This window comes from Budorcas taxicolor, chromosome 10 (assembly GCF_023091745.1).
Source record: "Budorcas taxicolor isolate Tak-1 chromosome 10, Takin1.1, whole genome shotgun sequence".
NCBI classification, from domain to species: domain Eukaryota; kingdom Metazoa; phylum Chordata; class Mammalia; order Artiodactyla; family Bovidae; genus Budorcas; species Budorcas taxicolor.
The window spans coordinates 34,483,470-34,508,988 of NC_068919.1; the positions used below are offsets into that span (position 1 = coordinate 34,483,470).

The 25,519-nt window shown below is 43.7% G+C and overlaps 1 protein-coding gene across 1 annotated transcript; it reads left to right on the plus strand.

Moving 5' to 3' along the window:
- The first annotated feature begins 4,321 nt into the window (after window positions 1-4,321).
- KNSTRN (kinetochore localized astrin (SPAG5) binding protein) lies at window positions 4,322-13,158 on the plus strand. The gene is made up of 9 exons (XM_052646985.1): window positions 4,322-4,530; window positions 4,694-4,788; window positions 7,805-7,934; window positions 8,587-8,631; window positions 9,470-9,575; window positions 9,746-9,839; window positions 10,912-10,967; window positions 11,722-11,796; window positions 12,497-13,158. Exons 1-9 carry the CDS (start codon window positions 4,322-4,324, stop codon window positions 12,626-12,628), a joined length of 942 nt encoding a protein of 313 aa, XP_052502945.1. The 3' UTR covers window positions 12,629-13,158.
- Window positions 13,159-25,519: the final 12,361 nt, after the last annotated feature.

Below are 25,519 nucleotides of genomic sequence, written 5' to 3' on the forward strand. Positions count from 1 at the left end.
CCTAACAGAAGCAGAAGATATTAAGAAGAGGTGGCAAGAAGAACTATACAAAAAAGATCTTCATGACCCAGATAATCACAATGGTGTGATCACTTACCTAGAGCCAGACATCCTGGAATGTAAAGTAAAGTGGGCCTTAGGAAGCATCACTATGAACAAAGCTAGTAGAGGTGATGGAATTCCAGGTGAGCTATTTCAAATCCTAAAAGATGATGTTGTGAAATGCTGCACTCAATATGCCAGCAAATTTGGAAAACTCAGTAGTGGCCACAGGACTGGAAAAGATCAGTTTTCATTCCAATCCCAAAGAAAGGCAACGCCAAAGAATGCTCAAACTACCACACGATTGCACTCATCTCACATGCTAGTAAAGTAGTGCTCAAAATTCTCCAAGCCAGGCTTCAACAGTATGGGAACCGAGAACTTCCAGATGTTCAAGCTGGATTTAGAAAAGGCAGAGGAACCAGAGATCAAATTGCCAACATCTGTTGGATCACAGAAAAAGTAAGAAAGTTCCAGAAAAACATCTACTTCTGCTTTATTGATTACGCCAAATCCTTTGACTATGTGGATCACAATAAGCTGTGGAAAATTCTTCAAGACATGGGAACACCAGACCATCTTACCTGCCTCCTGAGAAATCTGTATTCAGGTGTTATGCCCAAGTCACGAAATCTCCCAATGACCACTAGGGAGCCGATGCAAAAGCAAGAGAGTTTTTATTACCAAGCTCGAGCTGGGGCTCCCACCGTTACCGACGCAGCGGCTAAGGAGAGGAGCCCTGAGTTTTGCGTTACACTGCTTACATAGGGAATATTCAGGTGAAAGGGTATCAAAGGGGGTGTTCAGGCTGAAGGACTATTGATTGGTTACCCTCTTCTACAGGGTTGTGTGTGGATTTCTGATTGGTTTTTTTACTTTCGTGGTAAATCATTACTTCCAAGGTAAATCACAAATTCTTGAACTTAAAGTCAGGAGGTTTAACCTAAGGGCCCATTGGCTCGTGAGCAGTGGGGCAAGGTTAGGTAATATCCAAAGTCTAAGTCTGTTTGCCCGAAACCTTTGCAAAATGGAGTTCTTTTACAAGATGGAGTAGCTTAAGCTCTTCACAGGTCAAGAAGCAACAGTTACAATTGGACATGGAAAAAAATAAATAAATACATAAAAATATATTTTAAAAAATAAAAAGACTTGGACATGGAACAACAGACTGGTTCCAAATTGGGAAAGGAGTACGTAAAGGCTGTATATTAGCACTCTACTTATTCACTTATATACAGAGTACATCATGAGAAATGCCAGGCTGGATGAAGCACAAGCTGGAATCAAGATTGCAGGGAGAAATATCAATAATTTCATATATGCAGATGACACCACCCTTATGGTAGAAAGTGAATTAGAACTAAAGAGCCTCTTGATGAAAGTGAAGAGGAGAGTGAAAAAGTTGGCTTAAAACTGTTGAAAGTGAAACTGAAGTCGCTCAGTTGTGTCCAACTCTTTGCAACCCGTGGACTGTAGCCCACCAAGCTCCTCCGTCCATGGGATTCTCCAGGCAAGAATACTGGAGTGCCATTTCCTTCTCCAGGGGATCTTCCCGACTCAGGGACCGAACCCAGGTCTCCCACATTGCAGGCTGACGCTTTAACCTCTGTGCCACCAGGGAAGCCCTTAAATACAAGAATACAGTCTCTGAGAAAACCTCCTATAGAGACACAGAACTTCAGATCTAAGTACTAACATCAAAGATTTCAAGGGAGGAAAGGAAGCCAGGTTGAAAGAAGAAGGGGGAGGAGGCAGGAGAGGGGGATGAAAGGGGTGGACTTACAGACGTCTCCTGCCACCTACAGATACCCAGGCGTTATGGGACTTTTCCCTGGGCCTCCAGAGAAGGGAGGACTGGAACTCAGCCTTACCAGAAATCAGACCAGACCAGAACCAGAATTCGAGTTCTTTGGCAAGAGGAGGTGATCAGTCTCCAATCATCAGCTCAGGCTGAGGGCCCTTCGACCAGATTCCTGTGTCCAGGACCAGGGGACTAGAAAAATGGGGAAGGATAGGAAGGGTTAAGGAGAGGAAAGAGAGAGGGAAAGGAAGAGAGGTCAATAAAGTCTCTTGTTCCTTACAGGTCGGGGCACTCTGGCCAGTTGTCTGAGTCAGGAGGAGACCAGGGACCAAAGGGACCCAGTTGCAGCCGCTGGGTCTGGTCCATTGGCAGGCAAGCTGGCCCCTGAATACCCCAAGTGGTCAGGATGTCAGTCTCAGTGAAGAAGAGTCCCCGCCAGAGTTGCCATTTGTTGCAGGAAGGCAGACCCCTTCCACGGCCCGAAACTGGGCTCTTGTCTAACACTCGGAAATGAATTGTCCAAGGAGACACATCTGCTGACAAAGCAAGAGATTTTACTGGGAAAGGGCACCCGGGTGGAGAGCAGTAGGGTAAGGGTCCCCTGATCCCCACTTTATTTCTGAGTCTTATTTTTCCTTATTCTTCTGCGGTACTGCTCCCTCAGGTCGGTTCGTTGTTGAGCTGGTCCTGACACCTGTCCATCACCAACTCCCAGAGTTTACTGAAACTCATGTCCATCAAGTCGGTGATGCCATTCAACCTTCTCATCCTCTGTCGTCCCTTTCTCCTCCCGCCTTCAATATTTCCCAGCATCAGGGTCTTTTCTAATGAGTTAGTTCTTCGCCTCAGGTGGCCAAAATATTGGAGTTTCTGCTTCAGCATCATTCCTTCCAATAAATATTCAGGACTGATTTCCTTTAGGATGAACTGATTGGATCTCCTTGCAGTCCAAGGGGCTCTCAAGAGTCTCCAACACCACATTTCAAAAGCGCAATTCTTCGGCGCTCAGCTTTCTGAGACAGTCCCATCACTTCATGGCAAATAGATGGGGAAACAATGGAAACAGTGACAGACTTTATTTTGGGGGGCTCCAAAATCACTGCATATGGTGACTGAAGCCATGAAATTAAAAGATGCTTGTTCCTTGGAAGAAAAGCTATGACCAACCTAGACAGCTTATTAAAAAGCAGAGACATTACTTTGCCAACAAAGGTCCGTCTAGCCAAGGCTATGGTTTTGCCAGTAGTCATGTATGGATGTCAGAGTTGGACTATAAAGAAAACTGAGCGCCCAAGAACTGATGCTTTTGAACTATGGTGTTGGAGAAGACTCTTGAGAATCCCTTAGACAGCAAGGAGATCAAACCAGTCAATCTAAAGGAAATCAGTCCTGAATATTCATTGGAAGGGCTGATGTTGAAGCCGAAAGTCCAATACTTTGGCTACCTGATGCAAAGAACTGACTCATTTAAAAAGACCCTGATGCTGGGAAATATTGAAGGCAGGAGGAGAAGGGGACGACAGAGGATGAGATGGTTGGAGGGCATCACCGACTTGATGGACATGAGTTTGAGCAAGTTCCGGGAGTTGGTGATGGACAGGGAGGCCTGGTGTGCTGCAGTCCATGGGGTCACAAAGAGTCAGACATGAATGAGTGACTGAACTGAACTGAAGGAAAGCCCATTCTTACGATTATGGATTCCTCATCAGGTTAACTCCTATTCCCCCTTTTAGTCAAACATCACTTAAGATATCTTCCCTGACTCTGCAATTTAAACTAGGTTTCCCTGATTTTCTCTCATAGCACGTTGTACTCTCCCCTAATAGTTTTACTATAGTTGATAAATACATATTTTGGTTTTTTTTCCAGTTTAATTGAGATATAATTGACTGGTTTGTATGATTATTTGCTGGTCACTGGGTTGTAAACTCCAGGAGGGCACAGCCCAAGTGAGTCTTGATATTTGTTGTCCTCATCCCACCTGCCCATTGTCTGACACAAAGCAGGTGCTCAATGGATATTTGTTGAATTAAATGAATTAGCGCGCTAAATGTTAGAGAACTCTGCCCCGTTGGCTAGGAGTAGCTTTGAATCTCAGCTCAAATTCTGGATAAGTGTTTTAAAAGTTAGGACTGAGGATAGGTGTCTCAGGTATTTCAGCTCACAAGCCCTCTCCAAATCTCACCTGCCACTCTCCACCGTGTTGTTTTTTTTCCTACCAATCCCTCTCTGCTCCTGGCTTTCTGGCATCATGCACCATCCCTAACAATCACATACCAAATAAAGAGAAGGATTGTGACAAGGACCCTACACGTGACTGCATTTCCGTCCCAAGGCCAGCATATGACACCAGTGGCTCATAGCTCCATTAAAGACTGCAAAGTGCATCACTTCTCTTCCCCCGCCCAGACCTGGGGACTCCTATACCCAGCGCCAGGAAGCGCCAACTGCGGCATGGACTCAGATCTTCCGTACAGCATGGCAGCCGCCGAAGGCGTCGCCCACGCCAGTGACTGCCGTACAACATGGCCTCCTACAGAGAGCGCCCCACACCCCCTTCCGCCCGGTCGCCGGAAGTTTCCCTTTGAAACCCTGGCGGCAGACGCGGTCCGTGGTACGGCAGTTACTGCCGAGCATCTTTTGAACCAGAGCGACGAGGCGTGCGGGCAGGAGCAGCAGGCACCTGGGTTCGGCTCTCCTGGGGCAGGAAACTGTGCTGGATGTGGGAAGTCGATGGGATGGGCTGGGAATGGAGGATTTTCGCTCTCCTGAGTCGCGCTCTCCTGGGGCCTCCGCCTGCTTGGTCTCCTTGGCCCAGCCCTGGGTAACCATTCACCTTGTAACTTCTAGGCCCCAGCCGTGCCGCCTCGTTACGATGACCAGCGTGATTAAGACAGTGTACACCCTGCAGCCCTCCTGTGTGCTGAGCAGCGGCCTGCCCGCAGGTGGGTGTCCACGGGGCCCTTACCCCCTTTCACTGCGAACCGGCCCTGGGGTGGTCGGGCCAGGAGTCTGGAGGCGTCAAATCTGTTGTTGGGGATGGGTGGCACCGGCAAGGAAGGGCATTCTACCGGCTTTGACAGCTTACTAACTTCCCTAGAACCGGGCTGTCTAGTTTATAATGGGAGTTGGGGGAAGGGCAGTAAGGTAGAAATTTAGACTTGCCCCACCCCCCTGCTTCTTCAAACCGAACTCTGCTGCATTCACCAATTAGACTCAAGTTGCTGACTATTCTACAATATTATTTGCAGTAAGCTAGGGATCCCTTTTATACGTATCTGTTTTATTTCCAGACTTGGGGTGTCCTGAGGGACTGGGTTTGTTGTCAGGGAGGAGAGAAGAGAGTCATTTAAAAAGCAGGATAGTTAGGGAGAAGCACTAGGGTTCACACCGTGTCTGGTTCCCATTTGTAACTGCACAGTGTCCTTTATATAGTACATTCTCAGCAAACATTTGTTGAGTAAAGTGAGAGAGAGAGAGATCAGGCCTAACTAATGCTCCAGAACTTTGGGAGAGGAGGCATGATTAAAAGCAATGTTTGATTGCTTTGCCATTTTGCTTTGTGTGACTCAGCTTGATGCTGAAATTATCTCCTAAATTCTGCAACTGTCAGCTGCCTAATCTAGAGATTATAGCAGGGAATTGGTTTCAAACATGAGAACTGGGTGGCGGTGGAAGGTTTTGAAGCAGCTATTTAAGATCCTTTCCCAGGTGACTCCATGCAACTGATTGATGAGGCTAGTAGGATTGACCTATGAAGTAAATAGGCTTTTCTCCAAAGGCCTTACAGGATTTTGTTTGTCTTATATTGCTTCAGGACACCTGAATGGCAATCCTGTCATCAGCAGGGCTTAGGAGTTGATGGAGGAACTGGAGTCAGTCGTACACTGCCTTTCTCTTAGAAAGCGGCATCTTTAGTTCAGTGGGGAGTGACTGGCATCTCCCCACCCAAACTGGAAGTTTTCATCTCTTTGCTTCTTTCCCAGTCACAGCGTTACAGTCATATGTAACCTCAATATTTAAAAATTTTTAGGCTGCCTCCCAGGTTTTTTGATGTTAGGCAAGGGTTGGTTGGTTTTTAGTTTTTTTTAACAGATAACATATACACATGTTAAAAAAAAAATTCCAAAGTTTGGAAACGATATACAATGAAAAATTAGTCTTTCCATCCTTGGCACTAGCCATCCAGTTCCCTCCTTAGCATCGCTCATTTTAAGAAGATAGTCTTTGTTAAACCCTGCTAAATTTTTCCTACAATACCATCCTTAGGTTCTAACAAATATGGGTTATTGGAACCAATCCCAGTCAATGAAGAGTGTTAATTTTGATCCGTTTGCTGTTGATACCTTTTTACATGAGATATTTCTTATCGTGTATGACTTATTAATACCTAAGAGAGGAGAAGGTAAATTCATTCACCCAAGGTTACCTTTTCTGACAGATCTCAGAAAGAACACTTTTAATACTTGCTTCGTGTGAAAATAGGATGTAAGTGCCCACTGAGTGTACCTATAAATGAAATAATTTGTTAGCCTGAGAAATCATATTTATTCCAAACTGTTGTGCAGCTAAAGTCATCAAAATAAATCTTTATCAAACACAAAGTTTCCTAATGCCTGCAATTCAGTACTTTGTACCTCATTTCTTCATCTTGATTTAATCATTGATTTCTTCAACTTAAGATAGGTCAAGGTTATTAAAACTATTTTTGGTTGCGCAGTCTTTCTATAGTTTTGGAGAGCGGGAGATTCTTACTGTGGTGGCTCTTCCTGTTGCGGAGCACAGGCTCTAGGTGGGCTCAGTGATTGTGGCACATAGGCTAGTTGCCTCGGGGCATATAAAATCTCAGAAACCAGAGTATGGGCCCAGGTTTTTAAAGGAGCCATTTTACAATGAACAAAATGAAAGTTGGTATAAAGTAGAAGAATCCTTTGCATGTATTAGATGGGGTAGGGTGAGTACTTAACTCCAGAACAAGTTACTTGGATTTGCTATGGAATGGAAGTGGTAGAAAGAGGTGTGTGGCGGAGGGCGGCATAAGGGCTCGGGGGCAGATGCTCTCTTCTAGGGAAGAAGAGTGTCATGTCAGGGCCATTTCTGTGGTTATCTGGCAATAGCCTACCAGGATCAGAACAGAATGCCAAATAAGGAAACTAATATGAAACTCTAAACTTAAAGATGGATAAACAAAAATGGATGATGGTAAAGGCCAGCATGGAAGAGGGAAGACGATGAAAGGAGCTACTTTAGAGATGGTCTTTGAAACTGACATGTTCCGTTTAGGCAGTAAGCAGGTTTTGAATTTTTGCTAATATGCCAGATACTCTCCTAGATGCTGAGGTACAAAGACATCTGCAAAGCAGGAGGCCCCAGCCTCCGGAATCTAATGCCTGATGATCTGAGGTGGAGCTGATGTAATAATCATAGAAATAGAGTGCATGATAAATGTAATTAATGTACTTGAAGCATTCTGAAACCATCCCCACCCCACCCCTGGTCTGAGGAAAAATTGTCTTCCAGAAAACTGGTCCCTGGTGCCCAAAAGTTTGGGGACCACTATCTTAGAGAACTAGTTAGTGAGCCAGTCTGGTCAAAACAACTAAGCAACAGCTGAAGCTTGAAACAGCTTGCATGTAGCTTAGGGGAGCAGGCAAAGTGCTTAAGAGCAGAATGAGATAGTTCCATTGAATTGCTGTATGAGGCAGGGTTCAGCTGTGTTTTGCCTTGCTGGCAGCCACAGTGCCTCTTGTGATCTTTGCTTATATGAATCTCCACCCTCTGGCCGTTCGGTTTGCTATATCGTCAAGCTTCTGGCCACCCTCAAACACACTGCACTGTCACATTTAAAGAATTTTGGTTTCTATTCCCAATTGGTCTACAAGTCTTATTCTTCAGGATTTATAGAATTGGCAGCTGTTGGTCATGATATGTGAGGTTTCACCCGCTTGTTTTCCTTTGCAGATGCACAAACTCGAGCCACTTTTAAGAGCCAGTTACCTGTTAAGTCCAAAGAAGTTGATGTTTCCAGACCTCATTCAGGAGCTTCAGAGACCGATGTTACAAAAATCATCAAACCGAGACGAGAGAATGGGTGAGTCAGAACATCAGTATCCAAATAGAACTTCCTGTTAGAAATTGCTCAGTACCAAGAATTAGGGTTTTGCAGAGAACAAGGTGTCTGATGGATTGGCCTGTAGTCAGTGGCCCAGAGCATCACAGCATTGCTGAGCTGTTTTTCAGAACCCTCGGTATTGATAGCTCAGAAGAGGTGCAGCCAGGGTTATAATAGGTACTTTCTTCCTCTCTCAGCATTTGCTTTGCATGTGCAAATAGCAGCACTGCAGCCAAACCCCAGCCCTAAGTGGTAGTCGTGGCAGGTGGGTGCTAGTTGTGAGCCTGAGTTGCTAGTGTGAGCACAGGCCAGCCTGGCGTAGTGTGTGTATCTTTCCCGAAGTGCTCAGCTCCCACTGAGTCAGATTGACATGAGGTAGCCACACCATTCTGAGCAGGAGCAGGTCTCTCAGGCTGTCAAACCGGTCAGGAAGGGAGCCCATTCCCTATTCATAAGCCTTTTTCAATAGTCTGGGCAGAAACAAAAGTGTGTGGTGCAATTGACATATAGTTGACATATAACATTGTGTTAGTTTCAAGTATACAACATAGTGATTTGATATTTGTGTATATTGTGAAATGATCACCACAGTAAGGCTAGTTAACATCCTGATTTGTTTTTGCTTCTCTAGGCAGGTGAAGGCTACAGACACCTCCAGGAGGAACCTCAGGAAGAGGTGAGCAGCAGGGTAAAGAAAACTTGGCCACCACTTTAGGGTAGTGGGGCTTAATACAGAGTAGGGCTCTGGTTGTACCTCAGAATCACTCATGGGACTTGTTTTACCATGTTGGAGTCTGGTGCCACCTCAGAAATTGGAATGGAATTTTCAGGGGTGAGACACAGCCAGGCCTAAGACCCAATGTCAGGTCAAGAGTCGGTGATATGACAATCTTGAGCAACAGACAGGAGTTTGGGGGCTCCACGCCAGGACCACTGCTTAAACCCAGTGATAGCCCTTTAACAAGGGCAGGAAGCCTCAGGATGGGAGAAGCTGCGTGTGTTAGTGATTTCAAAATGAGTGTTCTACTGCTGGTGGTAAAATCTTGGAGAAAACTGCATCTTTTTATGCTTGAGGCTTGCTTGGCCATTTCAGTCCCGAAGGCAGAAATAATATAAGCTGCAAAGTTTGTAGAAATAGGTTGTAATTCCACATCTATTATTGAGCATGTCTTAAAAGTTCTAAAGACAAAATGCTATTAAGACAGACTCAGAGAACTTTAAAAAGATTCAGTATTGATGATGATAATGGCGATTACTGACTAAAGTTTACTATGGGTCAGTAGCTGTGTCACAATTTGCATGTATATTCTCCTTTATCCTTCACAATAATAATAATATGAGGTGAGGGTATTAATTCTACAAATGAGGAAACAACCTGAGAGGTTACAGAGCTCCCTGAAGGTCGTATTCCACTATGTGATGAGGCCAGGATTTGAACCAGCCTGTTTGTGTAACTCCATAGCCCATACTCTTAACCCCTCCACCTCTTTATCTAAGTACAATTGTCATTACAGCTACAAACCATTGAGTAAACAGAAATCAGAAGAAGAGCTCAAGGATAAGAACCAGCTCTTAGAGGCTGTCAACAAGCAGTTGCACCAGAAATTGATTGAAACTCAGGTAAGAGACCCACCAGACCTCTGCCATCAGCTGCCCTGGTGAAGCACGTGGACTCCTGAGGGACCACACCAGGTGGTCCTGAGGGCAGCCAGAAAAGCCACTGGGCTTGTGCTGTGGCTGTTTCCAAGGAATGGGATGGGCCTGCCCTGTCTGCATGTTCACCCCAACAGGGAGAGCTGAAGGACCTGACTCAAAAAGTAGAGCTGCTGGAGAAGTTTCAGGACAACTGTTTGGCAATTTTAGAAAGCAAAGGCCTCAACCCAGGTAGGAACTGCCTTCAGAGGAGTCAGTGCCTGTGCCCTTTCCTGAGTGGTTCTGGGCTGTGTGGCAGGAGTTCAGCATGGTGTCAGCCAACCTGGGCAGGGCAGGGGTTGCCTAGTAAAGCCCCGAAGATTTCAGGGAGCGCCTCTCTAGTCTTGGGTGGTGTTGACTCTTCCTGCCCAAAAGTGTTTCCGGTGTTGTGGAGAGAGGGTTATCTCTTTCTTACCTGAACACTTTATGCCATTCTTTTGATGCTGACAGGTATGATCTTGCAAATAGATCAGAAATATCTTCTTTCTTTCGAGCGATATGGCACACAAGGAATCTTCATGGGTGGAGAGAGAGAGAGGATACTGTTGAAAAGGTTCTGAAGCTGGCTAGTAATCTCTGAGTCATGATGTGATTCTTGTTCTTACCCTGTCCCTAGAGGGCTGCTGCTGCTGCTAAATCATTTCAGTCGTGTCTGACTCTGTGCGACCCCATAGACGGCAGCCCATCCGGCTCCCCCGTCCCTGGGATTCTGGGCAGTCTGTAACAGAGGAAACAGCGGACGGGATTACCCAGAGACTGTCAGAGAGCCTGAGTTGAGGAACTTGAGGATGCCCAGGGAAGGAGCCCCGGCTTCTTTGAATTAGAGTACTGATTTTGAATGCTGCCATTAAAATAGTGCATTTTAGGATATATTCGTTATAGTCACCACACACGTTTTTGCGTGATTTTAATTGCCTATGTGTGTGCATTGTTTTTACAATAAAAATGTTGAAGGCCAATGAGATTTTATAAATAGTTTTATGTACTGTAAACAGACCTAAAACCTATACATTTCTTTTGGACAAATTTTCTGCTGAGCTGAGAAGAAAGTTTCAGCCATATCCGTACCTGGAGAGGAAGGAGAAGTAAAATCCAACTCTGGAGAGCAGGCATGGGGGACCCTGCCAAGGTGAAAGCTCAGGAGAGAGTGTCCAGGCCCAGACCCTCAGAGAAGTTTCCCTCATGAATACTCCTGTGGAGGGCTTTTTATTTTAAGTTGCAGTTCCCTAGTCAGGGCTGACTCTGTTGTATCTACTGGCTTTAGGCAATGAGACCCTGGCATCACAGCAAGACTCCACTGCAGATCACATGGACTCCATGGTGAGGGGGCAGGTGTGAGGGGGTGAGGGCGCAGTGAGCGTGGGGCCTTGCCGATCTAAGCAGTTCTCTGCCATATGCTCGGCAAAGCCCGCGAAACAGCCTTTGGTTGTCCAGGAAGAGGGTGGTTGGATGTGTACTCAAAATAGCATATTTTCCATAAGGGTGACTTTGTGCTTACAAATAAGAGTGAGTCTAAGTTGAAAATGTACTACTTTAAAACCCATAGTAGGGTGGACTAGTGGAGACAGCTTTCTGGTTTCTCTGTTCTACGCTTACCAAATTTTTCCCCTTACTCCTTTGCTAAGAACTGTTTCTTACAAAGGTCCAGCCTGAATTAAATTTGTCCTCTCTTTGGTTCCTTCCCCAAGGTAGGAAGGTAATTTGTTTGGGATTAAAGCCTTTTGATCTTCTATGATCTCTTCCCCAGGAAGATCAGTTGTCATCTTAAAATACTAGGCATGGACACCTCCTCCGCTCCTCAAGGCAACTTAGTCAGCCCTTCAGTGGCTACTGCCTTTCGTTCGTATTGCCTGTGTAGCACGGAGCATGTGGAGGTGTAGTCCTCTGTCCCTCCTGTGGACTCTGTTTCTCAGAGGAGCCTGGCACGTGTGTGGACACTCAGTAAATGACCGAATGCAAGGGATGTTAGTGGTCATCTAATTCAACTCCTGTGAGGAGAAGAGTTTATATGAAGAAAAGTTCTTACCTTTCAATAAAGATGTGTTTACTATATTTGCTACTGCTTTTATCTTAGCTGCTGTTACAAACTTTGCAAGATGAACTGAAGCTTTTTAACGAAACAGCCAAAAAGCAGATGGAGGAGTTACAGGTGAGAGGCAGACATCACCCCAAGGCAAAATTACCATTTCTTACCACAATAGGAGGGTCTCTGGAGGACTCTTTTATTTATCTATTTATTCATTTTTAGTAAACTATTTTGCAACAGTCTTAGATTGTGACAAAGTTGCAAAAATAATAGAGAATTCAGTTCCCCTAATATTAACATCTTACATTGTCATGGTATATTTGTCAGGACTAAGAAGCCAATATTGATGCATTACTATTAACTAAATTCCAAGACTTTGATTTCACAGTTTTTTTTTTTCAACTAATTTTTTGTTCTAAAGATGCTTAGAAATGTTCACATCTGCAGGGCACGAGACAGTGTGCAACATGCCAGATTACCCCAGGTGAGAATTGACACCTGTGCGAAACCTATGTGTGGAAACTTGATATCTCAGGGAAACCTGTAATAGGAAACCCAGATTCTTGGGTCTCGACTTCTTTGAATTGCTTGGATGAACTGTGGGATACTACATGGAATCCTAGAGGATTTCATTGCTCCAGCTGAGATAACAGATTCTGTAGTAAAGACAGTTCTTAAAGCCAACACAGATAAATCTAAAAAGAGACAGTGTGTGTCAATATTCCAGTGGTCTTCCTCCATGAAACAGAATGTTCTGGTTATTGTATTGTCTTTTCTGAGTCAAAGTTTTGTGGGGTTTTTTGTTTAATGTCTTTCCGTGCAGGCCTTAAAGGTAAAGTTGAAGATGAAAGAAGAAGAGAGAGCCCAGTTCCTTGAACAACAGACCTTATGTAGCAGTCAAGTAAATGATTTCACAACAGCCCTTGAGGAAATGGAGCAGCTATTAGAAATATGATAAAAAGCAGGTGGCCACATGGCTCTCTCTTGGGGATAGACTCTCAGAGGCAGCTACTTAGGACATCTGCTTCTTGGCCGTGATCTTCTAGGACTCACCATCCCCAGAATGAAAACAGTTTCTGCAGTAGGATTAAAGACAGTTGATGTTGGAATGGCAGTTCCTCCCTTAAGCAAGCATTCGTTCCCAGCCTTCAGATTGTCCAGCTCTCCTGAACCTCACAGTTCATAATTAGGGCCTACGGGAGAGGAGGCCTGAAAGGTTGGATCAGCCTCCTAGGATCAAAAAGCAGCACATCATTAGCATCAGGAGACTCTAAACCAGCCACAACCAGAGAAGCCAAAAGACGTGCAGGAAGAAACAGTGAAGCATACATGCTCCATGGGAGACATCACTGAAGAATCACGCGGTCCTTTCCTAACTTGGAACACATTCTGTCCCATCCTGGCTGGGCTCTGTGACCTCACTGTAAATTTATGAACTGAAAGTTACCTGAAATGGCTTAATAATGGGGTGAAGGTATAGATTGCAATAACAGGTATGAAACAATACACCTTGGAGCTTTTAATCTAAATCATTTCTGTGTTGTTGTTTTTTTAATACAGTGTTACTTTTAAATAAATATTTCTGTAATTATTCAGACTGCAACATTGTCAAATGAAAATAGCTTTTTAATCTAAATATGGCCACTGAATACTACTGAACTAATCTGTTAACAAGTTCAAGGTTACAATTTCACCCAGAATGTTTTTCTTCTATTTAACCCAGAGTATTTTTCTTTTACTCATTTTAAATGCTCTATGACTGGCCCCCCTCCCCACCCCCTCTTCTGTGAGCATTAGTCAGTCTTCTGTGGGTGTTCCCTGTTTGCAGCAGTATGTGCCAGACTCCTTCCACCAGGTTTGTGTCACTAGCTGCCTGTATTCCTAAATATGCCTAATCTCTGCTGTTGCCTTGCGTGGCCAATCCTGGACCTGGCCTGCTGGACCATTAGTCAATTGAAGTCCACAGCAGGCCTTCCCTCCCCCTCCTTCCCCCATGGTTCACCAAAGGGCACGGCCATAATTCCTTTTTTTTTCTTACTGGATCCCAGTTCCCCAACCAGGGATTGAATCCGGGCCCCCAGCAGTGAAAGTGTGGAGCCCTGACCACTGCTGTGCTTGGTCATTCAGTCATGTCCAGCTCTTTATGACCCCATGGACTATAGTCTGCCAGGCTCCTCTGTCCATGGGATTCTCCAGGCAAGAACGCTGGAGTGGGTTACCATGCCCTTCTCCAGGGGACCTTCCCAACCCAGGGATTGAATGCAGATCTCCCACATTGCAAACAGGTTCTTAACGTCTGAGCCACCAAGGAAGCTCCTAACCATTGGACCTCCTAGGAATTCCCCATATTTCATTTCTTAGTCGAACTAGGCAGACTTTGGCTTTAGCCATCTCCCATTTTTCCCTGGACCTCCCAATTTCTTCACCAACTCCCCCTACTCTTTAGTATTACTGGGACGGTCCAGAGGCACCCAATCAAGTCAAGTAACATCCCACCCTAATTTATAGGGCTAAAATTCTTTGCCTTCATGCCCATAATGCATTCACACAGTTGATTATGTCTCAAATATTTTGAGGGGGAAACCCAGTTAAATAATTCACAGTGAGAAGAGCTGGATATTCTAACCATTTTCAGGATGTTTATAGTTTAAAAGGTTATTTGAAAGAAAAAAAGTCAAAGTGTTAGTCGCTCAGTTGTGTCCAATTCTTTGTGACACCATGGGCTGTAGCCCACCAGCTTCCTCTGTCCATGAAATTCTCCAGTCCAGTGTACTGGAGTGGGTGGCCATTCCCTTCTCCAGGGGACCTTCCTACCCAGGAATCAAACCCAGGTCTCCTGTGTTGCAGGTAGATGGTTTACCATCTGAGCCATCAGGGAAGCCCCAAAAGGTTATTTACCCAAATGAATCTGTAATTGGCGTTTCTGGTCCCCTTAAAAGTTCTACTTGCTTCTTGAGAGAAAGGGTAGGAAACTCAGCTGTGAGATCCTCACCTCCTTGTCCTGCCTCCCTAGTTAACTCCTAAGAATGAACCTATCTCAGCTCCTCCATGACTCATTTTACCCAATGTACAGACCCTGTTAGTTGGAGGCCTGGCCTCACAGGGGCCCTTTGCACCACCAATCAGCATTTGTGCACTTTGCCTTTTCTCCTGTGCCTTCTAACCTCTGCTCCATCTCCCTTTTGTACATGTGGAGGTGTGCAGGTGCTTATTCTGGTCTGGAGCATGAATAAATTCATGTACTACCTGAACTCCGTGTGATTTGCAACCTCCACATTGCTAGTTGCTTATAGGAAACTTTAATGTCACGTGACATTCTTAACCTCAAAGATGCTTGCAGTACACGCAGTGAAACATTGCACAGGTGACATAAAGGTGAATAACAAAAGCAATAATTTATTACACAGTGGGTCCTGTGGTATGGTTATATGCTATAGTAGTTAACTGAGTTAGTTTGGTAGGGGAAGGCTTGATGGAGGAGGTAGCCTGGGAGTTGATGGAAAAGTAATACTTGGAGAGGCTAGCTAGAGGGTTGAGAACTTCCCAGGTTGATGAATATGTGGAGATTAGAGGAGAGGAGTACACACAGGACCTTGAAGCTTCGTGCCTTTTCCCCCTGCCTTGCCCCGTGTGTCTCTCCCATCTGGTTGTTCCTGAGTTATATCCTTTTGTAATAAACCAGATCTGAGTCTGTGAGCATTCTAGTGAGTCAAACCCAAGGAAGGGATAATTGGAACTTCCAAGGAGAAAAAACTATGAGAGATTGGAAAAAAAAAAAAAAACACCTTGAGGGAATATCCAGATGAGTCTTGAAGAACTGAGTAGAACACTGATTGGGCTTGGTCAGAGGGTTGAAGCTAAGAGATTAGTTCTGATGCTTAAGAGAACACTTGTAATATACCATATGTGATGTTTATGTGTACATGTTTATGGGTACATGGTGTTACTAGAAGTTTTGAAGAACCTTAAATGCCAAAGCAGGAGGTATAGATTTTTACCACTCAGGCCAGAGGTTTCCAAACTGTCGCAGTTCAGTGTTCCTAGTAGCAATATTTTATGACATGCCAAGATAAACATGTAAAAGTTCTATTTTTTCAATATCCAAACAATAAGCACTTAATGTCTTAACAACTTAATAGATCTTTGAAAAAAAATACACAAAAATCTAGAGGTATTTTTATTTTTAAATAACTGCAGTTATTACTAACAGGATGTTGGGCACCTTAGCTTCTCAGACCTTGGAATCAAACTGGACACCACCACCTTTCTTTCCTGTTTGATACTGAGAAGAATATTGCATGATCTAATCTTGAAATTGGCCTTCTTCAAGCTAGTAGTTCACATGTTGTCTAATATGTATTACTATGATTTCCCCTAAAGTTTATTCTGTAGCATCCCAGGGAGCTTGCTGCCCAGTGGTGTCATGGATCACAGTCTGGGAACCATGAATCTAGGTTAATAATGACTCACTAATACATTTTGATCAGGTAATCATCATAAAGAATGTTTAGAAAAATTAATCTAGCACTGTATGAAAGATGGATGGCAGGATTAAGAGAATAGGGTCAAAGACATCAGGAAAGAAGGAATCAAATGTATTAGGACCATGACAGCAAAGGTATAAAGAAAGATTTGACCACTATGGAGAACAGCATGGAGGTTCCTTTAAAAACTAAAAATAGAACTACCACATGATCTAGCAATCCCACTCCTGGGCTTATATCTGGAGAAAACCATAATTCAAAAAGATATATGGACCCAAATGTTCATTGCAGCACTATTTACAATAACCAGGATGTGGACGCTACCTAAGTGTCCATCATTGATACATATCTATAATAGAATATTACTCAGCCATAAAAAAGAATGAAATAATGCCATTTGCAGTGATGTGGACAGACCTAAACATTGGTATACAGAGTGAACTAAACCAGAGAAAGACAAATATATTGCCTATATGTGGAAGCTTAAAAAAAAAGGTATGAATGGATCTATTTACAAAACAGAAATAGAGTCACAGATGTAGAAAACAAAATGATGGTTACCAAGAGGGAGAAAGGGTGGGGAGAGAGGCAGATTGGGGGATTGGGATGGATATATACACACTGCTATGTATAAAATAAATAACTAATAACCTACTGTTTAGCACAGAGAACTCTGCTCAGTACTCTGTAATGACCTACATGGGAATAGAATCTAAAGAGTGAATATATGTATATACATATATAACTGATGTACTTTTCTTATAGCAGAAACTAACAACATTGTATATCAATTATACTCCAATAAAAATTAATTTAAAAAATTTGAAACACAAGAAAACTACAGGCATTAGTTGATGGCATATGGGTGTGGGGGGAAAAGAATCTACATACATAAAGGTTTTGAGCTAGGGTGACAGAATAAGAATTGGTTATAAAATTAGGATGTAAAAACCAGCTTGCAGCCCATTCCCAGCCAGGTAGATCTGGGTTGGAATCCCAGCCTACTCACTAAAAACTGGTCTTTTGCAAATTCTCTCAGTCTAATTTCTTACCTGTTAAGTAGAGATAATGTCTGTTTGAATGGATTGCTGTGAAAGTGAACTATGGCCAGCACCAAAGTCTGGTAGAGGTACTCAAATCCTGATGATTATTGATAAAGCTCAAAATGTATCTTGGCAAATGATAGTCTTCTTAATCTTGCCGTTTAACTTTCACTACCGTACACTATATCCTTCTTACTCTCTCTTCTCTCTTCTCTGTCTCTGGCTCTTTCTCCTTAGTTACCTGATTTTACCTTGTATTGGCAAGCCTCCAATACTCAATTTCCCTCTCAACTGGGAACTCTCAACTTTAACTGTGGCTCAAATTACAACCACCTTAAAAAACAAAGCACCCACTTCCATTCCCTCCAAGTTACTACCTACCCTCGATTAACAGTCAAAAGTCTCAAAATAAATAAATGAATATTTTTAAATTAAATTGTTTTATCATTCCAGGACTTTCTTGGCAGTCCAGTGCAAGACTTTGCCTTCCGATGAAGTGGATTTGGGTTCCATCCCACATGCTTCAAGGCCAAAAAAACCTAAACACAAAATAGAAACAGTATTATAACAATTTCAATAAAGACTTAAAAAAATATTCCACAGTAAAAATAAAGGGAATTCCCTGGCAGTCCAGTGTTTAAGACTGTGCTCTTCCACTGCAGGAGGCCCAGGTTCCATTCCTGATTAGGAAACTAGGATCCCACAAGCTGTGCCATGCAGCCAAACAAACAAGCAAACAATCTCAAGAACGCACTCTTCTCTTCCCTTCCAATTTGGCTTAAAGGCAAAAACGATTTTATAAGGTACCTAGAGTTGGCAAGTTCAGAGGGACAGAAAGTATACATGTTATAGGTTACCAGGGACAGAGAGGAAAAGTGAAGGAGGAGTTATTTTTAACATATACAGTTTTTGTTTGGCATGATAAAAAAGTTCTGGAAATGGATAGTAGTGATGGCTGCACTATATTGTGAATGTACTTAATGTCACTGAACCGTACACTTAAATACGGCAAATTTTATGTATATTTTACCCTGGCTCAGATGGTAAAGAATCTGCCTGCAGTGCAGATGACCCAGGTTTGATCCCTGGATCAGGAAGATCCTCAGGAGAAAGGAATGGCTACCCACTGCAGTATTCTTGCCTGGAGAATCCCATCGGCTATAGATCAGAGTCAGACATGACTGAGTGACTAAGCACCACCACCACTAGAATTTTAAAATAAAATGCAATGAAGCTCAGCAAAGTGTACCAACTTGAAGCACACAGGTTGACAAATTACTGCCCCCTCCAGAGATGAGCACCAGTCTGACAGGAAATCACCCTCTATGAGTACTGTCTCTTCTCAAACTTCACATAAATTGATGTGTCCATTTCATCACTGGTAAATAGAACAGAACAAATGTAAATTGCAATTTATCTTTTTTCTTGATCAGTATTATTAGGGCTTATAATTTTTATGTTGATTTTCTTGGTTATCTATTGCACAATTTCTATTGTTTATTATTCATTTCCATCTATATTTGGGGTTATAATTTACTGTTCTTTTTCTTTTTCTAGGTTCTTAAAATAGAAGGATAGATAAATCCATGTCAACTTTTACCTTTTACAGTATATGCATTGCCAACTATAAACTTCCCTCTAAGGGCCAGGTAGTTGAATCTCGCAAGTTTTGCTAAGTCCTATTTTCATTATTTGTCTTTCCTTTAAAAGCGTATTCTAATTTCATCTTTCTTCTATGGGTAATCTGGCTTCATGTCTCATTACTCTACAAAAGCAGTTTTTGATAAGGTTGTATGAAAGAAAATTTTATGGCAAGACAAGAAAAATTGTATATTTGGCTGAATCACATAGCATGTGGGATCTTAGTTCCCCGGGGCTAGGGCAACCTGGCATTGGAAGCTCAAGAGTCAACCACTGGACTGCCAGAGAAGTCCCAAGATAAGAATAAACAATATTAAAAAAAATGTTCTCTGCCCTTTAGCTTCCTCTCTCTGCTCTATTGTGCATTGTGTATCTGCATTTTGCATCAGCAAAACCTTCCCCATTGGCAGGAATGGGACACCACAGAGGCTGATAACTTAGCGCTCCAAGCACACAAGACAGTCTAAAGAATGTCCCAGGGAGAAACTGAGACACACAACAGAGACACACTGACCCAAGAGTAATTCCTGCTCAACCACAAACAGCAATGTTCCAGCATCAACAAAACAACTCCTTAAAATAAAATTCCTATGACAGTGGACTGATCTGGATTATGTAAACTGCATAAACTGGATTGTGTAAACACATCATCTAATGGTAATGATCTCCAAAGTTTTGGCACCAGGGTCCAGTTTTGTGTAAGACACTTTTTCACAAGAGTAGGGGGGGGCGGTGTGTGGTTTTTGGATGATTCAAGTGCATTACATTTATCATGTACTTTATTTCTTTTGTAATTACATCAACTCCACCTCAGATCATCAGGCATTAGATACTGGAGGTTGGGGACCCCAGATCTAATGTATGGCCCTCTGTCTCAAAAAGTTTATGTAACTGACTTCTCACAGGCAGAACAGTTCTCAGAACCCAAATTTGAGGGTTACAGTCCTCAAATTTGGCTCAAATTTCTTTCATAGATTGACTCTTGATTAATTTTTCATTGGTATACACTTGGTGTAGTGGGCAGGATACCAGAGACACCCACCAGAAGATACCTGGAAGACACCTCAAATTGGCACTCAGTACCAGCATGGGTATTTTGAGCCTCACTAGCTTCTCAGCATCTCTCACCAGGTGTTCTGGTGAGTTCTCCTCATACATCCAGAGCTCATGTATGCATTGTGATGATCCTGAAAGTTTGATTTGGACTAGTTTTTATTCATCTTAAGGGGCACCCATGCACGTCCTAGGCAGAGTCCCAGGGGGATCTGCAGAGGAAGTCCAGGGAAAACATATGTGGCTGATTTGTGTTAAGTTCAACTTAAACTAAAGAAAAAGGGTAAATTGATACATGGTCTGAACAAAGTTTTTTGTTAGTGAAATGAGAGAGAGTTCTTCAGCTCTGAAGAATAAAGGGACATTTTGCTCCTATCAGCCACAGGCTACCCTCAGATGTGTCAATCCTCACCACGTGCAGTGGTCCTACAAGGGAACCTGCTAGGAACCCGCTATGACCATGAAGTAAATACTGCTCCTCTGGGGGGCACCACAGAGGCTGATAACTTAGTGCTCCAAGCACGCATGACAGTCTCAAGACTGTCACCAGGGGAAACTGAGACGCGACAGAGACGCACTGACCCAAGGGTAACTCCTGGGGAAACTAGTGCACATCCAGTCCATCACACTGTCCTCAGAAAATTGTTCAGATGGTATCTCACACCTGAACCAGACTACCAAATCAATAATGGGAACTTGTGCCTCAAGGGCCCAGCAGCTCTTGGATGATCAGCCACCTATAGGAACTTCAGCTGGATTTATGTATAACACCTAAGAAACTGACACTCGCAAGTATGTAACTTAACGGCAATGTCTGACCAAAAATCATTTGTTCCTGAGATGGCTAAAATGGGGCACTTTTGATTTACCTAAGTTGGTTTATTTGCACACTAAATTAGAAAAAGCAGGCTTACAATCAAACAGCTAGAATGGAGACATTTTAATCGGCACCTGGAAGCCTCAAAGTAAGGGAAAGATAAAATGGCTTCACTGCAAGAGACAAATCAGAAATTATCAGAAACAGTGACTAGATTAGAAAAGATCTCATAAGTCATCACTGCTTCTCCTTTCTCTTCTCCTTCTTTGGCTGTTTTGTATCCTCTTTTTTTCTGAGCATCCCTATCCTGATCTCTCTGCTCTTCCACTGTAAGAAGGATCAAAAAGCATTGCTATTAAACATGTAATTTCCTTTATTCCTCTTTGCAATAGGTGGTCTTATTTTCATTTAAAAATGATGAAAGGAGAGACTTGCCTGGCAGTCCAGTGGTTAACATATTGGGCTTTCACTGCAGGGGGCACAGGTTCCTTCCCTGGATGGGGAACTAAAAGTTGCATGCTGCACTGCAGCCAAAAAATAGGGAAAAAATAGAAAATAAAAAAATTTAAAAAATAAAGACAATGAAAGGGAATTCCCTGGCAGTCCAGTGGTTAGGATTCTGCACTCCCACTGCCAAGGGCACAGGTTGAACCCCTAAACTGTGAACTAAGATTCCACAAGCCGTGTGGCACAGCCAATATATATAGAGATATATACATGTATATAATGAAGTAAAGTCTGAAAAGATCCAAGAAACTTGTCTAAATTCCATATCTAGGTAGCAGGATTGGAACACTGTTCCTGGACTCAGGGCACTAAACTATCTGAGATGAATTGTTCAAGACCATTGATACCATCCCCCACCCCTAAACACACACATGCACACACGTGCACACACACACACACAACAGAAGTGGAACTGCAAAGCAGGGAAAGGGACAGAAGCTGAATTCTATCAGCTCTCCTCTTTCCCCTCATACATGAATCTTCCTTTCTGCCTCCCTGAAATGGAGTGTTGTTGCAGCAAAAACAGAGGTGAGTGAACAGCCTTTGGCACATAGCAGCCGAACAGGCCTACAAGACTTAAACAATCTCCATTATTCTTTATCTGTTACAACTAGCAAACACTTGTAGCTGGACTTGTACTGCACAATGCTAATGAATCTCTGACTCTGTATAGATTGCCCTCTGGACTTGGCATTCTTTCCCCCTACACTCTCTTGTAGCATTCTGCATTTCAGAAAGAAGGTCATGGGCTGATAACCTCAGGGACACAAGATCAGTTGCTAAGTTGTCTGATGCAAGCTGTGGCCATCAGAAACTCTGCAAGAGAAAAAAAATAAAACAAGACCTCCAAGAGGATATAAAACCTCTCCCTATTCCCAAAAAGGGGAGCATAGTTCTTGAGGCACTAGTCTGCTGTGTTTCCCTTTTGCCTGGCAAAAATAATAAAGCCACTCTTTTCTGTTTCCTCCAAACTCTGTCTCCATATATCTATTTGGCATTGGTGGACAGGGAGCCAAGATTAGGACCCTGTGATGGGTACAAATCCTTTCTATGTCCCTGTTTCTTATTTGTAGTAAAGAGGCTTCAGCCTCCTAGACCTTCCCTGAGTGCCAAAGGGCAGGTTTAAACAGTTGCTAAACAGAAAAATCACAATAAACTGTGGAAAATTCTGAAAGAGATGGGAATACCAGACCACCTGACCTGCCTCTTGAGAAACCCATATGCAGGTCAGGAAGCAACAGTTAGAACTGGACATGGAACAACAGACTGGTTCCAAATAGGAAAAGGAGTACATCAAGGCTGTATAGTGTCACCCTGCTTATTTAACTTATATGCAGAGTACATGATGAGAAACTCTGGGCTGGAAGACGCCCAAGCTGGAATTAAGATTGCCAGGAGAAATATCAGTAACCTCAGATATGCAGATGACACCACCCTTATGGCAGAAAGTGAAGAGGAACTAAAAAGCCTCTTGATGAAAGTGAAAGCGGAGAGTGAAAAAGTTGGCTTAAAGCTCAATATTCAGAGAACTAAGATCATGGCATCTGGTCCCATCACTTCATGGGAGATATATGGGGAAACAGTGGAAACAGTGTCAGACCTTATTTTTGGGGGCTCCAAAATCACTGCAGATGGTGACTGCAGCCATGAAATTAAAAGACGCTTACTCCTTGGAAGAAAAGTTATGACCAACCTAGAGAGCATATTCAAAAGCAGAGACATTACTTTGCCAACTAAGGTCCGTTTAGGCAAGGCTATGGTTTTTCCAGTAGTCATGTTTGGATGTGAGAGTTGGACTATAAAGAAAGCTGAGCGCCGAAGAATTGATGCTTTTGAACCATGGTATTGGAGAAGACTCTTGAGAGTCCCTTGGACTGCAAGGAGATCCAACCAGTCCATCCTAAAGGAAATCAGTCCTGGGTGTTCTTTGGAAGGAATGATGTTAAAGCTGAAACTCCAATACTTTGGCCACCTGATGGGAAAAGTTGATTCATTGGAAAAGACTCTGATGCTGGCAGGGATTGGGGGCAGGAGGAGAAGGGGACAACAGAGGATGAGATGGCTGGATGGCATCACTGACTCGATGGACGTGAGTTTAAGTGAACTCCAGGAGATAGTGATGGACAGGGAGGCCTGGCGTGCTGCAGTTCATGGGGTCGCAAAGAGTCGGACATGACTGAGTGACTGAACTGAACTGAAACAGAAAAATGAGGGACGGCAGAAACAAAGGAGCAGTCAAGAAATTATAGTACAATAACAAAGCAGGGGACTGGTTCCTCCTCAAGGAATATACCTAACAATATCTTTGAGCTCTTCTGCTGGAACTAAGGCCACCCTTGTGGAGAACAGTAACTTTAGGCTGAGCACCAGATTTCTGGAATAACCCTGTTACCTCACCACCAACCGTTGAGAAGAAAGTCTGCACATAGTGGAAGATCAGGAAGACTCTGATCCCCATCCCCTGACCCACAGCCCCAGATGGTTAACTGCAGTTAGCTTCCCCGCTCTCTCCCTTTAAAAACATTCAGTTAGTGCAGAATCTTCACAGAGTTGGTTCTTGGACAAGAATCTGCCTTCAACCCAGGTTGCCCTCGGAATAAACCAATCCTTTCTATCCAACCAATGCAAGTCTTTCCAGTGGGGAGCAGCCCAACCTGAGTTGGGTCCACCCCTACCTCACCCCTGTTAAAAATAAGCCCTGACTTCTGTTCTTAGGTACATTAATTTGGAAGCAACTCCTTAACAACCCCTTTCCCATAAAATTATATCAAAGTCAAACTCTGCTACATAATAAAGCAAATTTTCCTGAGTTATAACCAGCATGCACCCTAAAGCAAGGGTTCTTCTCCTAGATTTACTCTGACAATGTATTGCCAAGGACGGGGCATTCTGTGTTTTTCCATTTGCAGTTTTGTTGTGGTTGTTAGGGCAGAAAGTGAAGAACTAAAGAGCCTCTTGATGAAAGTGAAAGAGGAGAGTGAAAAAGTTGGTTTAAAGCTCAACATTCAGAAAACTAAGATCATGGCATCTGGTCCCATCACTTGATGGCAAACAGATAGGGAAACAGTGGCTGACTTAATTTTTCTGGGCTCCAAAATCACTGTAGATGGTGATTGCAGCCATGAAATTAAAAGACACTTACTCCTTGGAAGGAAAGTTTTGACCAACCTAGACAGCATATTAAAAAGCAGAGATATTACTTTGTCAACAAATGTCTGTTTAGTCAAGGCTATGGTTTTTCCAGTGGCCATGTATGGATGTGAGAGTTGGACTATAAAGAAAGCTGAGCACCGAAGAATTGATGCTTTTGAACTGTGCTGTTGGAGAAGACTCTTGAGAGTCCCTTGGACTGCAAGGAGATCCAACCAGTCCATCCTAAAGGAGATCAGTCCTGGGTGTTCATTGGTAGGACTGATGTTAAAGCTGAAACTCCAATACTTTGGCCACCTCATGTGAAGAGCTGACTCATTTGAAAAGACCCTGATGCTGGGAAAGATTGAGGGCAGAAGGGGACGACAGAGGATGAGATGGTTGGATGGAATCACCAACTCAACGGACATGGGTTTGGGTGGACTTCGGGAGTTGGTGATGGACAGCGAGGCCTGGCGTGCTGCAATTCATAGGGTCGCAAAGAGTCGGACACGACTGAGCGACTGAACTGAACTGAACTGTGGTTGTTAACTGTTTTGGCCCCGCCAGCGTCAAAAGTGAAAAAGTGAGTGTTAGTCGCTCAGTCTTCTCCGACTCTTTGCGACCCTGTGAACTCTAGCCCTCCAGGCTCCTCTGTCCGTGGAATTCTCCAGGCAAGAATACTGGAGAGGGTTACCATTCTCTTCTCCAGGGGACCTTCTCCACCCAGGGATCAAACCTGGGTCTCTGGCGGGCGAGATCCTATTTCTCCCACCAGGAATCGAACCTTCCTCGGTGAGTGGAAGCGTTGAGGGTCGTTCAGCGAATTTCCTGATTATGGTTTTAACAGTTGTTTTCCCACAGATCTCTGCAGTTAGGTACTGCTATTTTTAACGCCGCGGAGATACTGCATCCTCTACTCAAAAAGACTTTCTGCTCTTCCACTTAAAAAAAAACAACAACAACGCAACCCGGACAAGTCGCTGGCAGATCCAGCTTCCCCACAGAGCACTACCACCTCGCCGGGTTTGCGCCTGATTGGCTGGTGCCTGGATAGCTTGTCCTTTGGGCTGAGGATGATTGGCTCCTGGAGACCCTCCACCCCCCTCGCCGATTGGGTGGCGGCAGCGAAGCCGGGGATTGGTGGAGCTCGCAGAGCTGGGTCTCAGCGG